Source organism: Hyla sarda, chromosome 6, assembly GCF_029499605.1.
Source record: "Hyla sarda isolate aHylSar1 chromosome 6, aHylSar1.hap1, whole genome shotgun sequence".
NCBI classification, from domain to species: domain Eukaryota; kingdom Metazoa; phylum Chordata; class Amphibia; order Anura; family Hylidae; genus Hyla; species Hyla sarda.
In genome coordinates, this window is record NC_079194.1 from 74,786,099 (window position 1) to 74,801,355 (window position 15,257).

The 15,257-nt window shown below is 46.7% G+C and overlaps 1 protein-coding gene across 6 annotated transcripts in view; it reads left to right on the top strand.

The window, feature by feature from the left end:
- Positions 1–15,257, top strand: part of LOC130275782 (inter-alpha-trypsin inhibitor heavy chain H3-like) — a 115,822-nt gene that overhangs the window by 26,536 nt on the left and 74,029 nt on the right. For 5 of the 6 annotated variants that reach the window (XR_008844899.1, XM_056524185.1, XM_056524182.1 and 2 more), the window contains exons 6-7: positions 9,009–9,171; positions 10,654–10,764. Coding sequence is in view for 5 of the 6 variants with exons in the window: in XM_056524185.1 (XP_056380160.1) it covers positions 9,009–9,171; positions 10,654–10,764 (274 nt within the window). In the remaining variant the exon portion in view is untranslated. The remainder of the gene's footprint in view (positions 1–9,008; positions 9,172–10,653; positions 10,765–15,257) is intronic. The other variant, XM_056524186.1, reaches the window with a different exon arrangement.

Consider the following 15,257-nt stretch of genomic DNA (forward strand, 5'->3'; position numbering starts at 1 on the left):
TGCGATCCTGCTGCTAGCCGGGATGCGATTCGCGATGCGGGTAGCGCCCGCTCGCGATGCGCACCCCGGCTCTCCTACCTGACTCGCTCCCCGTCTGTTCTGTCCCGGCGCGCGCGGCCCCGCTCCCTAGGGCGCGCGCGCGCCGGGTCTCTGCGATTTAAAGGGCCACTGCGCCGCTGATTGGCGCAGTGGTTCCAATTAGAGTTATCACCTGTGCACTCCCTATATTACCTCACTTCCCTTGCACTCCCTTGCCGGATCTTGTTGCCTTAGTGCCAGTGAAAGCGTTCCTTGTGTGTCCCTTGCCAGTGTTTCCAGACCTTCTGCCGTTGCCCCTGACTACGATCCTTGCTGCCTGCCCCGACCTTCTGCTACGTCCGACCTTGCTTCTGCCTACTCCCTTGTACCGCGCCTATCTTCAGCAGCCAGAGAGGTGAGCCGTTGCTAGTGGATACGACCTGGTCACTACCGCCGCAGCAAGACCATCCCGCTTTGCGGCGGGCTCTGGTGAAAACCAGTAGTGGCTTAGAACCGGTCCACTAGCACGGTCCACGCCAATCCCTCTCTGGCACAGAGGGTCCACTACCTGCCAGCCGGCATCGTGACAGTAGATCCGGCCATGGATCCCGCTGAAGTTCCTCTGCCAGTTGTCGCTGACCTCACCACGGTGGTCGCCCAGCAGTCACAACAGATTGCGCAACAAGGCCAACAGCTGTCTCAACTGACCGTTATGCTACAACAGTTGCTACCACAGCTTCAGCAGTCATCTCCTCCGCCAGCTCCTGCACCTCCTCCGCAGCGAGTGGCCGCTCCTGGGATACGCTTATCCTTGCCGGATAAGTTTGATGGGGACTCTAAGTTTTGCCGTGGCTTCCTTTCCCAATGTTCCCTGCATCTGGAGATGATGTCGGACCTGTTTCCCACTGAAAGGTCTAAGGTGGCTTTCGTAGTCAGTCTTCTGTCCGGAAAAGCCCTGTCATGGGCCACACCGCTCTGGGACCGCAATGACCCCGTCACTGCCTCAGTACACTCCTTCTTCTCGGAAATCCGAAGTGTCTTTGAGGAACCTGCCCGAGCCTCTTCTGCTGAGACTGCCCTGTTGAACCTGGTCCAGGGTAATTCTTCCGTTGGCGAGTATGCCGTACAATTCCGTACACTTGCTTCAGAATTGTCCTGGAATAATGAGGCCCTCTGCGCGACCTTCAAAAAAGGCCTATCCAGCAACATTAAAGATGTTCTGGCCGCACGAGAAATTCCTGCTAATCTACATGAACTTATTCACCTAGCCACTCGCATTGACATGCGTTTTTCTGAAAGGCGTCAGGAACTCCGCCAAGATATGGACTCTGTTCGCACGAGGCGTTTCGTCTCCTCGGCTCCTCTCTCCTCTGGTCCCCTGCAATCTGTTCCTGTGCCTCCCGCCGTGGAGGCTATGCAGGTCGACCGGTCTCGCCTGACACCTCAAGAGAGGACACGACGCCGTATGGAGAACCTCTGCCTGTACTGTGCTAGTACCGAACACTTCCTGAGGGATTGTCCTATCCGTCCTCCCCGCCTGGAAAGACGTACGCTGACTCCGCACAAAGGTGAGACAGTCCTTGATGTCTACTCCGCTTCTCCACGTCTTACTGTGCCTGTGCGGATGTCTGCTTCTGCCTTCTCCTTCTCTACAGTGGCCTTCTTGGACTCTGGTTCTGCAGGAAATTTTATTTTGGCCTCCCTCGTCAACAGGTTCAACATCCCAGTGACCAGTCTCGCCAGACCCCTCTACATCAATTGTGTAAATAATGAAAGATTGGACTGTACCATACGTTTCCGCACGGAGCCCCTTCTTATGAGCATCGGATCTCATCATGAGAGGATTGAACTTTTGGTCCTCCCCAATTGCACCTCGGAGATTCTCCTTGGACTTCCCTGGCTTCAACTTCATTCCCCAACCCTGGATTGGTCCACTGGGGAGATCAAGAGTTGGGGGTCCTCTTGTTCCAAGAACTGTCTAAAACCGGTTCCCAGTAACCCTTGCCGTAACTCTGTGGTTCCTCCAGTAACCGGTCTCCCCAAGGCCTATATGGACTTCGCGGATGTTTTCTGCAAAAAACAAGCTGAGACTCTACCTCCTCACAGGCCTTATGATTGCCCTATCGACCTCCTCCCGGGTACTACTCCACCCCGGGGCAGAATTTATCCTCTCTCTGCCCCAGAGACTCTTGCCATGTCCGAATACGTCCAGGAGAATCTAAAAAGGGGCTTTATCCGTAAATCCTCCTCTCCTGCCGGAGCCGGATTTTTCTTTGTCTCCAAAAAAGATGGCTCCCTACGTCCTTGCATTGACTACCGCGGTCTTAATAAAATCACGGTTAAGAACCGCTACCCCTTACCCCTCATCTCTGAACTCTTTGATCGCCTCCAAGGTGCCCACATCTTCACTAAATTGGACTTAAGAGGCGCCTATAACCTCATCCGCATCAGAGAGGGGGACGAGTGGAAAACGGCATTTAACACCAGAGATGGACACTTTGAGTATCTGGTCATGCCCTTTGGACTGTGCAATGCCCCTGCCGTCTTCCAAGACTTTGTCAATGAAATTTTTCGTGATCTATTATACTCCTGTGTTGTGGTATATCTGGACGATATCCTAATTTTTTCTGCCAATCTAGAGGAACACCGCCGGCATGTCCGTATGGTTCTTCAGAGACTTCGTGACAACCAACTCTATGCCAAAATTGAGAAATGTCTGTTTGAATGCCAATCTCTTCCTTTTCTAGGATATTTGGTCTCTGGCCAGGGACTACAGATGGATCCAGACAAACTCTCTGCCGTCTTAAATTGGCCACGCCCCTCCGGACTCCGTGCTATCCAACGCTTTTTGGGGTTCGCCAATTATTACAGGCAATTTATTCCACATTTTTCTACCATTGTGGCTCCTATCGTGGCTTTAACCAAGAAAAATGCTGATCCCAAGTCCTGGCCTCCTCAAGCAGAAGACTCCTTTAAACAACTCAAGTCTGCCTTTTCTTCGGCTCCCGTGCTCTCCAGACCTGACCCTTCCAAACCCTTCCTATTGGAGGTTGATGCCTCCTCAGTAGGAGCTGGAGCTGTTCTTCTACAAAAAAATCCTTCCGGGCATGCTGTCACTTGTGGTTTTTTCTCTAGGACCTTCTCTCCAGCGGAGAGGAACTACTCCATCGGGGATCGAGAACTTCTAGCCATTAAATTAGCACTTGAGGAATGGAGGCATCTGCTGGAGGGATCAAGATTTCCTGTTATTATCTACACCGACCACAAGAACCTCTCCTACCTCCAGTCGGCCCAACGGCTGAATCCTCGCCAGGCCCGGTGGTCTCTGTTCTTTGCCCGATTTAATTTTGAGATTCACTTTCGTCCTGCCGATAAGAACATTAGAGCCGATGCTCTCTCTCGTTCCTCGGATGCCTCAGAAGTTGATCTCCCTCCGCAACACATCATTCCACCTGACTGCCTGATCTCCACTTCTCCTGCCTCCATCAGACAGACTCCTCCAGGAAAGACCTTTGTTTCTCCACGCCAACGCCTCGGAATCCTCAAATGGGGTCACTCCTCCCATCTCGCAGGTCATGTGGGCATCAAGAAATCTGTGCAACTCATCTCCCGCTTCTATTGGTGGCCAACTCTGGAGACGGATGTTGGGGACTTTGTGCGAGCCTGCACTATCTGTGCCCGGGATAAGACTCCTCGCCAGAAGCCCGCTGGTTTTCTTCATCCTCTGCCTGTCCCCGAACAGCCTTGGTCTCTGATTGGTATGGATTTTATTACTGATTTACCCCCTTCCCGTGGCAACACCGTTATTTGGGTGGTCGTTGATCGATTCTCCAAAATGGCACATTTCATTCCTCTTCCTGGTCTTCCTTCTGCGCCTCAGTTGGCTAAACAATTTTTTGTACACATTTTTCGTCTTCACGGGTTGCCTACGCAGATTGTCTCGGATAGAGGGGTCCAATTCGTGTCTAAATTCTGGAGAGCTCTCTGTAAACAACTCAAGATTAAATTAAATTTTTCCTCTGCATATCATCCCCAGTCCAATGGACAAGTAGAAAGAATTAACCAGATCCTGGGTGATTATTTGCGACATTTTGTTTCCTCCCGCCAGGATGACTGGGCAGATCTCCTTCCATGGGCCGAATTCTCGTATAACTTCAGGGTCTCTGAATCTTCCTCCAAATCCCCATTTTTCGTGGTGTACGGCCGTCACCCTCTTCCCCCCCTCCCTACCCCCTTGCCCTCTGGTCTGCCCGCTGTGGATGAAATTTCTCGTGACCTTTCCATTATATGGAGAGAGACCCAAAATTCTCTCTTACAGGCTTCTTCACGCATGAAGAGGTTCGCGGATAAGAAAAGAAGAGCTCCCCCCGTTTTTTCCCCTGGAGACAAGGTATGGCTCTCCGCTAAATATGTCCGCTTCCGTGTCCCTAGCTACAAGTTGGGACCACGCTATCTTGGTCCTTTCAAAATTCTGTGTCAAATTAATCCTGTCTCTTATAAACTTCTTCTTCCTCCTTCTCTTCGTATCCCTAATGCCTTTCACGTCTCTCTTCTCAAACCACTCATCCTCAACCGTTTTTCTCCCAAATCTGTTCCTCCCACTCCTGTTTCCGGCTCCTCGGACGTCTTCTCGGTCAAGGAGATTTTGGCTGCCAAAAAGGTCAGAGGAAAAAATTTTTTTTTAGTAGACTGGGAGGGTTGTGGTCCTGAAGAGAGATCCTGGGAACCTGAGGACAACATCCTTGACAAAAGTCTGCTCCTCAGGTTCTCAGGCTCCAAGAAGAGGGGGAGACCCAAGGGGGGGGGTACTGTTACGCCGAGCGCTCCGGGTCCCCGCTCCTCCCCGGAGCGCTCGCTTCACCTCCTCCGCTGCAGCGCCCCGGTCACGTCCTCTGACCCGGGGCGCTGCGATCCTGCTGCTAGCCGGGATGCGATTCGCGATGCGGGTAGCGCCCGCTCGCGATGCGCACCCCGGCTCTCCTACCTGACTCGCTCCCCGTCTGTTCTGTCCCGGCGCGCGCGGCCCCGCTCCCTAGGGCGCGCGCGCGCCGGGTCTCTGCGATTTAAAGGGCCACTGCGCCGCTGATTGGCGCAGTGGTTCCAATTAGAGTTATCACCTGTGCACTCCCTATATTACCTCACTTCCCTTGCACTCCCTTGCCGGATCTTGTTGCCTTAGTGCCAGTGAAAGCGTTCCTTGTGTGTCCCTTGCCAGTGTTTCCAGACCTTCTGCCGTTGCCCCTGACTACGATCCTTGCTGCCTGCCCCGACCTTCTGCTACGTCCGACCTTGCTTCTGCCTACTCCCTTGTACCGCGCCTATCTTCAGCAGCCAGAGAGGTGAGCCGTTGCTAGTGGATACGACCTGGTCACTACCGCCGCAGCAAGACCATCCCGCTTTGCGGCGGGCTCTGGTGAAAACCAGTAGTGGCTTAGAACCGGTCCACTAGCACGGTCCACGCCAATCCCTCTCTGGCACAGAGGGTCCACTACCTGCCAGCCGGCATCGTGACAAGGATGTAGGTAAGGGTTAATTTAACTATCATATCTTTTTATTTGACATATAAGTAATATGCGTACCAGGTATTATTTAAATATCTCCAACCGTTCGGAAGTTATGCAGTAACATATATTTCCCATAGACTTGTATGGGACTTTAAACAAAAACCCCGACCCTCGCAAATGGGGGTGAGTAAGGGTTAATATTTGTTGTTTTCATATATCAGTAACATGTGCTCCAAGTTTCATGTTAATATCTTTAGCTGTTTGGACGTGATGCTGGAACATACACACACACACACACACAAACACACACACACATTGAGTTTTAGATACATACTAGCGGAGAACCCGGCGTTGCCTGATTTTTCCTTCCTAATCCTTGTTGTCGAGCAAATTCAACAGAGGAAGCTTTTGACTTCATATACCGTCCTCATATATTGTTGTCATATCCCAACTCCATATCCCGTCCTCCTATCCCGACCTCCTATCCCGACCTCTTATCCTGTCCTCCTATCCTGTCCTACGACCTCCTATGCCGACCTCCTATCCCCTCCTCCTATCCCGACCTCACATCCTGTCCTCCTATCTCGACCTCCTATCCCGACCTCCAATCCCGACCTCCTATCCCGACCTCCTATCTCGACCTCCTATCCCGACCTCCTATCCCATCCTCATATCCCGTCCTCATATCCTGTCCTCACATGCTGTCCTCCTATCCCGACCTCCTATCCCGTCCTCCTATCTCGACCTCCTATCTCGATCTCCTATCCCAACCTCCTATCCCGACCTCCTATCCCGTCCTCCTTTCCCGACCTCCTATCTCGACCTCCTATCTCGACCTCCTATCACGACCTCCTATCCCGTCCTCATATCCTGTCCTCCTATCCTGACCTTCTCGACCTCCTATCCCGACCTCCTATCCATACCTCATATCCCAACCCGTAATATGTGTATCAGGTATTGAAATATCTGCAACCGTACAGAACTTATGTGGGAAAATACATTTCCCATTGATTTGCATGGCACTTTAAACAAAAACCCTGACTCTCACAAATGGGGGTAGTTAAGGGTTAAATTAACTATCCTATGTTTTAAGTGGACATATAAGTAACATGTATGTAGCATTAGATCTCCTTTATTCAATCAAAACATGGTACAATGTCAAACAGCTTATAAAATATTTAAAATTGGCCACATGTGCACATCAGACCATATATGGGGAGTACCATCAGACCTATGCAAAATAGGTTCCGCAAGAACGTTCCCCCCAAATGTTTGAACATAGACGCACATGAAGGCAATCCTCTTGCACTTAAATATTTTGGATTTGTAAGAGTGCAATTGAGAGTTGGTACAGACAGACGAAATTTGTTACTACAGGTCGAAGCTCGTTAGATCATGTGTGCTGGCGCTAAGGGTAAACTTGGTCTAAATGATAAGTTAGATCTTAGCATTTTAATATAATAATTTAGTTTTTGCCCAACTGTTTATGCCCAGTGTGTTTCTTTTAACTGTGTACCTGTCGTTAACAAAAACTTTGGATATAATGTAGATAATACCATTATATGTATATTTGTAATATACATTAATAAATACATTTGCATATTTTTGGGTGAAAAATGCTGTCCCTGCAGCTATTGTCTGTGTGTCTCTATGAGGAGTACAAATACAGGAAGTGTGGGCAGGACAAGCAGGGCTCATTGCAGACTCCTTGCTTTTCAATCATCCTGCTCTCTGAGTCGGGAGCATGTCATAGAGCCTCACTGCTCAGAGCCCTGCTTGTCCTCAGTGTACAGAGCCCTTCTTGTCCTCAGTGTACAGAGCCCTGCTGGTCCTCAGTGTACAGAGCCCTGCTTGTCCTCAGTGTACAGAGCCCTGCTTGTCCTCAGTGTACAGAACCCTGCTTGTCCTCAGTGTACAGAGCCCTGCTTGTCCTCAGTGTATAGAGCCCTGCTTGACCTCAGTTCACTGAGCCCTGCTTGTCCTCAGTGTACAGACCCCTTCTTGTCCTCAGTGTACAGAGCCCTGCTTGTCCTCAGTGTACAGAGCCCTGCTTGTCCGCAGTTGACATAGCTCTGCTTGTCCTCAGTGTACAAAGCTCTGCTTGTCCTCAGTGTACAGACCCCTGCTTCTCCTCAGTGTACAGAGCCCTGCTTGTCCTCAGTGTACAGAGCCCTGCTTGTCCTCAGTGTACAGAGCACTGCTTGTCATCAATGTACAAAGCCCTGCTTCTCCTCAGTGCACAGAGCCATGCTTGTCCTCAGTCTACAGAACCCTGCGTGCCCTTTGTGTACAGAGCCCTACTTGTCCTCATTGTACAGAGCCCTGCTCGTCCTCAGTGTACAGAGCCCTGCTTGTCCTCAGTGTACAAAGCCCTGCTTGTCCTCAGTGTACAGATCCCTGCGTGTCCTCAGTGTACAGAGCCCTGCTTGTCCTCAGTGTACAGAGCCCTGCTTGTTGTCAATGTACAGAGGCCTGCTTGTCCTCAGTGTACAGAGCCCTGCTTGCCCTCAGTGTACAGAGCCCTGCTTGTCCTCAGTGTACAGAGCCCTGCTTGTCCTTAATGCACATAGCCCTGCTTGTCCACCTACACTTCCTATATTTGGACTCCTCACAGAGATGCACAGACAATAGCTGTAGAGACAAAATTATACATATTTTTTAACCGATGTATATTACAAATATACATATATTGGTGTTATCTACATTATATAAAAAGTTTTTGTTAACAACAGGTACACTTTAAATATTGCACTATATTATCTAGCACTTTGTTATGGAAGCACCTGCCCACTGGTGACATCACGTAGGTATATTACCGGTGAGATCATCAGTGATAGGTATGGTATGATGAAGTACAGATGTTCGATATGGTTGTGACCTCGCCGGGGAATCCTGCTCTACTGTTTCCCTTATTTTATTATTTGATACTGCACCATGTTTTGATTGAATAAAGAAGATCTAATGCCACATATTCAGTGAGTACCGCCCATCATTTTCTTTTCTTCTGTTTGTACTGGATTTGCATTTGTACTGTCCAAGAGGCTGAGCACCCAGTCGGCACATAATCCCACACGACCGCTTGATGTGAACATGGTTTGAATGTTCACGTCCCCCCCCATAGACTTGCATTGAAGGGACTGGCGTGACGTCACACGGGGGCGGAGTCCTGACGTAACGGACTTCCGTTCCCGGAGTTGCGACTCCGACCCTCCAGCGGTTCCGGTGAGAACCCAGGTGGGTGCCGCATGCAATAATGCAGGGGTCCCCGGCGGCGGGACCCCCGCGATCAGACATCTTATCCCCTATCCTTTGGATAGGGGATAAGATGTCTAGGGTGGGAGTACCCCTTTAATGCTTTTACCTTCCTTTGCTTTGTTCTATCTACTATTTCCACAATTAGATATTTGGAGGATCATGCAATCAATGTAATGTAACAGTAATTGTATGTTTAATACTTTACATAAATCTTGTGGATTATTTACACAGGGCCTCTGGAAGAAATACAGAGAAATTCACTGTATCGGTTAATGTGGCCCCAGAAAGTAAAGTAACGTTTGAGTTGGTCTATGAAGAAATGCTGAAACGTCGCCTTGGAAAGTATGAGATGTTCATCAAGGTCCAGCCTAAATCTCTTGTTAAAAGCTTTCAGGTATATGTCTATGTAATATACTGAATGTAAACTATAACATTACTTAGACTTGGGCCTCGTTCACATTAACGTCAGTCCCCGTTAATTCATGCCAATTCTCAAATCCATTCAAGCATTTTGCAAACGGCTGTAAATAGATCCCATTGATGTCAATGGGATTTTTTACAGTCCTTTGCCGCCCGTTTGCACTTGTTTGGTTCCTATTCCGTTATTTTTAGTGGGGAAAAAAATAACAAATTTTTCATCAGTTTTTTTCAATCTGTTTCTGATCCATTATTACTTACATGCTCAGAAGTGGTGTGAGCAACCAATAAAGGATACAAACGGATTAAAAACTGATGCAACAGGATGCCACTTAATGCCATCCCTTTTCATCAGTTTGCTTCCGTTTGTTAGTATGGTCCATTTAGCAGCAATGATAGTAGAATAGCGGGACAAGAGAGAACGGCCAGGTGAACCTAGACTTACATCCAAATTATACCATTTTATCTGCATGTTTAAGGGTATGTTTACATTGACTTTCATGTGTAGCAAAGAGCCTGTATGTGTGAACATACCCTAAGTCCATTTTCATATGGCCGAAAATGTGCAGAATGTACAACCAGAAAATACGGGTGGACATTGCACACATTTGGTTGATTCCGCACTAGGACCACTCAGAAATGTGCAGTCTTCATAGACGGCAATGCAACGCCCTCAGAACCCTGGTTCCGCTAAACGATATGTCAAAAGATTATGTTACTGGCATTAGCACTTTAAAGTGGTACTCCGGTGGAAAACTTTTTTTTTTTTTTTTTTAAATCAACTGGTGCCAGAAAGTTAAACAGATTTGTAAATTACTCCTTTTTAAAAATCCTTTTAACCCTTCCAGTACTTACCAGCTGCTGTGTACTGCAGAGGAAGTTCTTTTCTTTTTGAATTTCCTTCCAGTCTAACCACAATTCTCTCTGCTGACACCTCTGTCCATGTCAGGAACTGTCCAGAGCAGGAGCAAATCCCCATAGCAAACCTCTCCTGCTCTGCACAGTTCCTGACATGGACAGAGTTGTCAGCAGAGAGCACTGTGATGAAACAGAAAAGAAATTCAAAAAGAAAAGAATTTCCTCTGTAGTATACAGCAGCTGATAAGTACTGGAAGGATTAAGATTTTTAAATAGAAGTAATTTACAAATCTGTTTACATTTCTGGCACCAGTTCATTTAAAAAAAAAAAAATAGTTTTCCACTGGAGTACCCCCTTAAGTTAAAAGAACTGAAGTCGATTCAAAGTTCAGGCACACGGGGAGATTTATCAAAACTTGTGCAGAGGAAAATTTGCCCAGTTGCCCATAGCAACCAGTCAGCTCGCTTCTTTCATTTTTAACAAGGCCTCTGCAAAATGAAAGAAGCGATCTGATTGGTTGCTATGGGCAACTCAGCAACTTTTTCTCCCCCACAGGCTGTATATTGTTTGAATGAGCTGAACTTTGTTTCTCATATTTAGATTGAAGTGGACATACATGAGCCACAAGGCATCAGCTTTCTAGATGCCCAAGCATCTTTTATAACCAATGACCTGCAACCTGCTATCAAAAAATCTCTACTTGGAAAAAAGGTATTTTTTTTTTTGTGTGTGTTATAAAATAATTATTTTTAATAATAATAATAATATGAAATCCACAGCACAGTAAGAAGAATCTTGGTTGAAGCATTTAAAAAGATGTTGGTTTTTTTTGTTTTTTTTCTGTAACATTTATAGTTTGTCATTTAGTGATTTTCTTTAAATTGGGCCTGTCATTTTTTCTGACAGTAAACATGTACTAGGCAAAAATGATACAAACACAAGCAGCGCTTCATAGAGTAGTACCGTATATACTCGAGTATAAGCCGAGTTTTTCAGCACGATTTTTCGTGCTGAAAACGCCCCCCTCGGCTTATACTCGAGTGAACTCTCCGCCTGTCAATCCCTTCTCAGTGGTCTTCAACCTGTGGACCTCCAGATGTTGCAAAACTACAACCTCAAGCATGCCCGGACAGCCATTGGCTGTCCAGGCATGCTGAGAGTTGTAGTTTTGAAAGCTCTGGAGGTCCGCAGGTTGAAGACCACTGCGGCCTTCGTCATCATCCGGACCCCCCCTTTAGTTTTCTACTCACCTCCCCTCGGTGGGAAGGGTGAGCTGTTACGGGCCATCTATGCTGCAGGGACTGTCCAGTGGGGAGGGTTAGTCGTTCCGGGCTGCCCATCTTCACCCGGAACAGCTCACCCTTCCTTCCCACCGAGGGGAGGTGAGTAGAAAACTAAAGGGGGGGTCCGGATGATGACGAAGGCCGCAGTGGTCTTCAACCTGCGGACCTTCAGAGGTTTCAAAACTACAACTCCCAGCATGCCCGGACAGCCGCTGCTGAAGAAAAAACCGAGGAAGGTTTTGAAACGCGTCCAGCGATTTTAATTTTGCGATATTGAGCCTGTTATTATAGAACACTCTTCAGACAGAATAGCGATCATTCGCCAGATCCAAGGCATTTATTACAGTGAACCATCTCCCGAGCGCGCGACCTGTGCACGAGGAACGCCGCCGGGTTACTCACTCTGCTTACCGCATACAGCCGTTATAACAACTACCAGTGAGAAGCCAATCGGGCCATCTACAATAAGGACTTGAGGTCTACAGACCATCATCATTCCAAGTTGATCCGACCAAGGGACTCCGCTTGACAGCGCTGCAGTCCCCCCAAACGGTGCCCACCACTGAGTGCTGCGCTCTTAGGAGTTGGCCGAGACTCCAGCAGCACGATCCCTGACAGAGGCAAGGCACCGGTCATAAGACGCTATACAGCCGGCCCCCAGGACTACACTGAAGGGAGATCCGTGACACCCCGGAGTGGTGAGCATTATATGGAATGTATTGCAAACTGGCTATTTTGTTGTATGGCATACGCAGAAATGCTTAAAGATTGATTTCAAGTGACTGTTCACTGTTCACAAAGTGCCACATTGTATCACTGTGTCGGTGAGATCTAGTTGCCAATGTTTGGACAGATACAGTACCACCGCATCAATTGATTAACTGGTATCTGTAGCGGCTACATTTTATCTTTTCTATATTGAAGATCTCTGGAAACAAGAGCATTTGAATGAACATTTATACTGTGCTGTTCCGCAGGATCAGTAGATCGCTATATTGATATTACAGGCTCAAATTGCATATTAATTTTATAGTTGTTATTATTATTTTTAGTTTTTTATATTGGTATTATCATATATTTTATTGTGTATTTAATTAATTAGGGAGGTACAAGGGCCCTGTACATCCCTATTTAGCCTATTTCGCATTTTTTATTAATAAATACTAAGTATTTTAAACCAGATATCTTTGACCCTCGAGCCCCATTTATTTTTTCCATATTGTTCCTCTTTTAAGAATGGTTTGCATGTCCTTGATTTGTAGACTAAAGATTTTGAATATATGGAGCTCAGTCTTCTGATATTGAGCATTTTTTTCACTTGATGTCTATCTTTCTTGATAAGTCAATGCTTTGCATTGCGGAGACAATACTGGAGCATCTTATCTTGGATTGTCCCTTTGGTTTTCCTCCTGGACATTAAGGCTACGTTCACACTGAGTAATTCAAGAGGAATTTACTCGAGTAATTCCTCTTGAATTCTCCGCTCCAAATTAATGCACATCTATTCTGCCCATTGACTTTAATGGGTTTTCTGCTGTCCTGTCCACACATCGGAAATTCTGCTAGCATAATTCCGACGCTGAATTCCGTTCCGCCCGATATCGTTTTTGCGCTGAATTTGCACAGAATTTGCGTGGAATTTGCATGGAAATGGGTGAAGAACCCTTCACTTCTTTCTCCCCCATTTCCACGCGCAATTCCGTGCAAATTCCGCATGAATAGAAAATGATTTTTTACGCAAGTACATTTTTCGGCGTGAATTCCTCTTGAATTGCTCAGTGTGAATGCACCCTTATAAAGAAGGCTTATTTCACACTGCATAGGAGATTGGTTCATAGAATCTGTCAACATAGTGGGATATGCAAAAAAACACCAAAAAACCTCAAAGTCAAAAGGATAAGTCAGGATCATTTGATGTCTGTCGTACAAAGGACTGTTCGGATTTAGTTTTATTCATGAACGGAGCTCTGACACACTTAGCCTCACTTGACAACTAACTGGGTGCTACCAATCTGCTTGTAATTGAGGTGTTCCTTAGGTTAAGTTTCCACTTGGTTTTTTTTTCCTGCCAATTTTTTTTTGGGGGGGGACGGGAGACTCCACAAAAACTGCTACTAAATTTCCCCACGTTTTTGCATTTTTTTTCTGGCTTTATTTCTGTTGTTTTTACCTTTGTGTGGAAATTGCAGTTTTACCTGTGAAATTCTGTAGGGTACCATGAAAAAAAAGATGCAGGAGTGATGCAGTCGGGATGGGGAAATAAGTAGGGAACGAAATCCATATTTTTTAAAACAAAATTTTATTTGATTCTGAAGATAAGAAGGGTTTTTACGAGCGGGCAGGGACATCAAAGAGCCGCACGGCCGGGAGCAAGAATAGAAGAGGGGGGAGATTATGTATGATTGTATTGATTTATCTTCTTAATGTTTAATTGTAAAATTAATAACTGCAGTGCTGTGGGGGACTTTAGAAGTGGACCAAGTGCAATGCTCTGCAGATAATATTTTAATAATAATTGTATTTATGTGTGTACACATCCAGGTATCATATATCTAAATTGTATAACTTATTTGCTATATTTGTCTATACTATGTTTAAATTATCCCACTTTAATTTTTCCATAGAATATTGGTGTGTGTCTTTGTGATCCAATGTAAGGCAGTGCTCTGCAGTAGTGTGCTGCAGAGATACAGTGTAGCGATCTGTACTGTACTTCGTTGTTCCTGTATGGAATCTTTTCCTTAGTCTAATGTATTGTGGGATAGAGGAATCTCTACAATACATTATCCCAGAGAAAAGTTTCCTGCATACAGGAACAACGAAGTACAGTGCAGATCGCTACACTGTATCTCTGCGGCACACTACTGCAGAGTGTTGCGCCTCTGAACATTGGAATTCAGAGACGTATAGCAACTTTTAACTTAACAGTGTGAAATAAGCACAAATACATTTATGTACAGTACAGACCAAAAATTTGGACTCACCTTCTCATTCAGAGTTTTCTTTATTTTCATGACTATGAAAAATGTAGATTTACACTGAAGGCATCAAAACTATCAATTAACACACGTGGAATTATATACATAACAAAAAAGTTTGAAAATATGTCATATTCTAGGTTCTAGCCACCTTTTGCTTTGATTACTGCTTTGCACACTCTTGGCATTCTCTTGATAAGCTTCAAGAGGTAGTCACCTGAAATGGTCTTCCAACAGTCTTGAAGGAGTTCCCAGAGATGCTTAGCATTTGTTGGCCCTTTTTGCCTTCACTCTGCGGTCCAGCTCACCCCAAACCATCTCGATTGGGTTCAGGTCCGGTGACTGTGGAGGCCAGGTCATCTGGAGCAGCACCCCATCACTCTCCTTCTTGGTCAAATAGCCCTTACACAGCCTGGAGGTGTGTTTGGGGTCATTGTCCTGTTGAAAAATAAATGATGGACCAACTAAACGCAAACCGGATGGAATAGCAGCCGCTGCAAGATGCTGTGGTCGCCATGCTGGTTCAGTATGCCTGTTTAGGAGGCACAGAAAGAAGGTTTTAAATTAATGATGAAGAGGCACCGTGGTATGTATGATAAGGGGGTACAGCACTGGGGGGGTGATAAATGTTGAGGAGGCACAGAATAGGGGATTGTTTGGATGAATCATGAGGAGGCATGGAGGGGGGGATTAGGGTATGTTAAGGGGGTACAGTAGTGTGGGGGGTGATGAATGTTGAGGACGCACAGCCGGGGGGATGGGAAGGTTGAGGGGTTGTTTGGATGAAGGATGAGGAGGCACAGGGGGGATTGGGGTATGATGAGCGGGGACAGCAGTGTGTGGCAGGGGGTGATAAATGTGTTGAGGCACAGGAGGGGGAGGTTGAGGTGTGATAAATGATGAGGGGGTACAGCATTGGGTTGAATTTGATGAATGAGGAGGA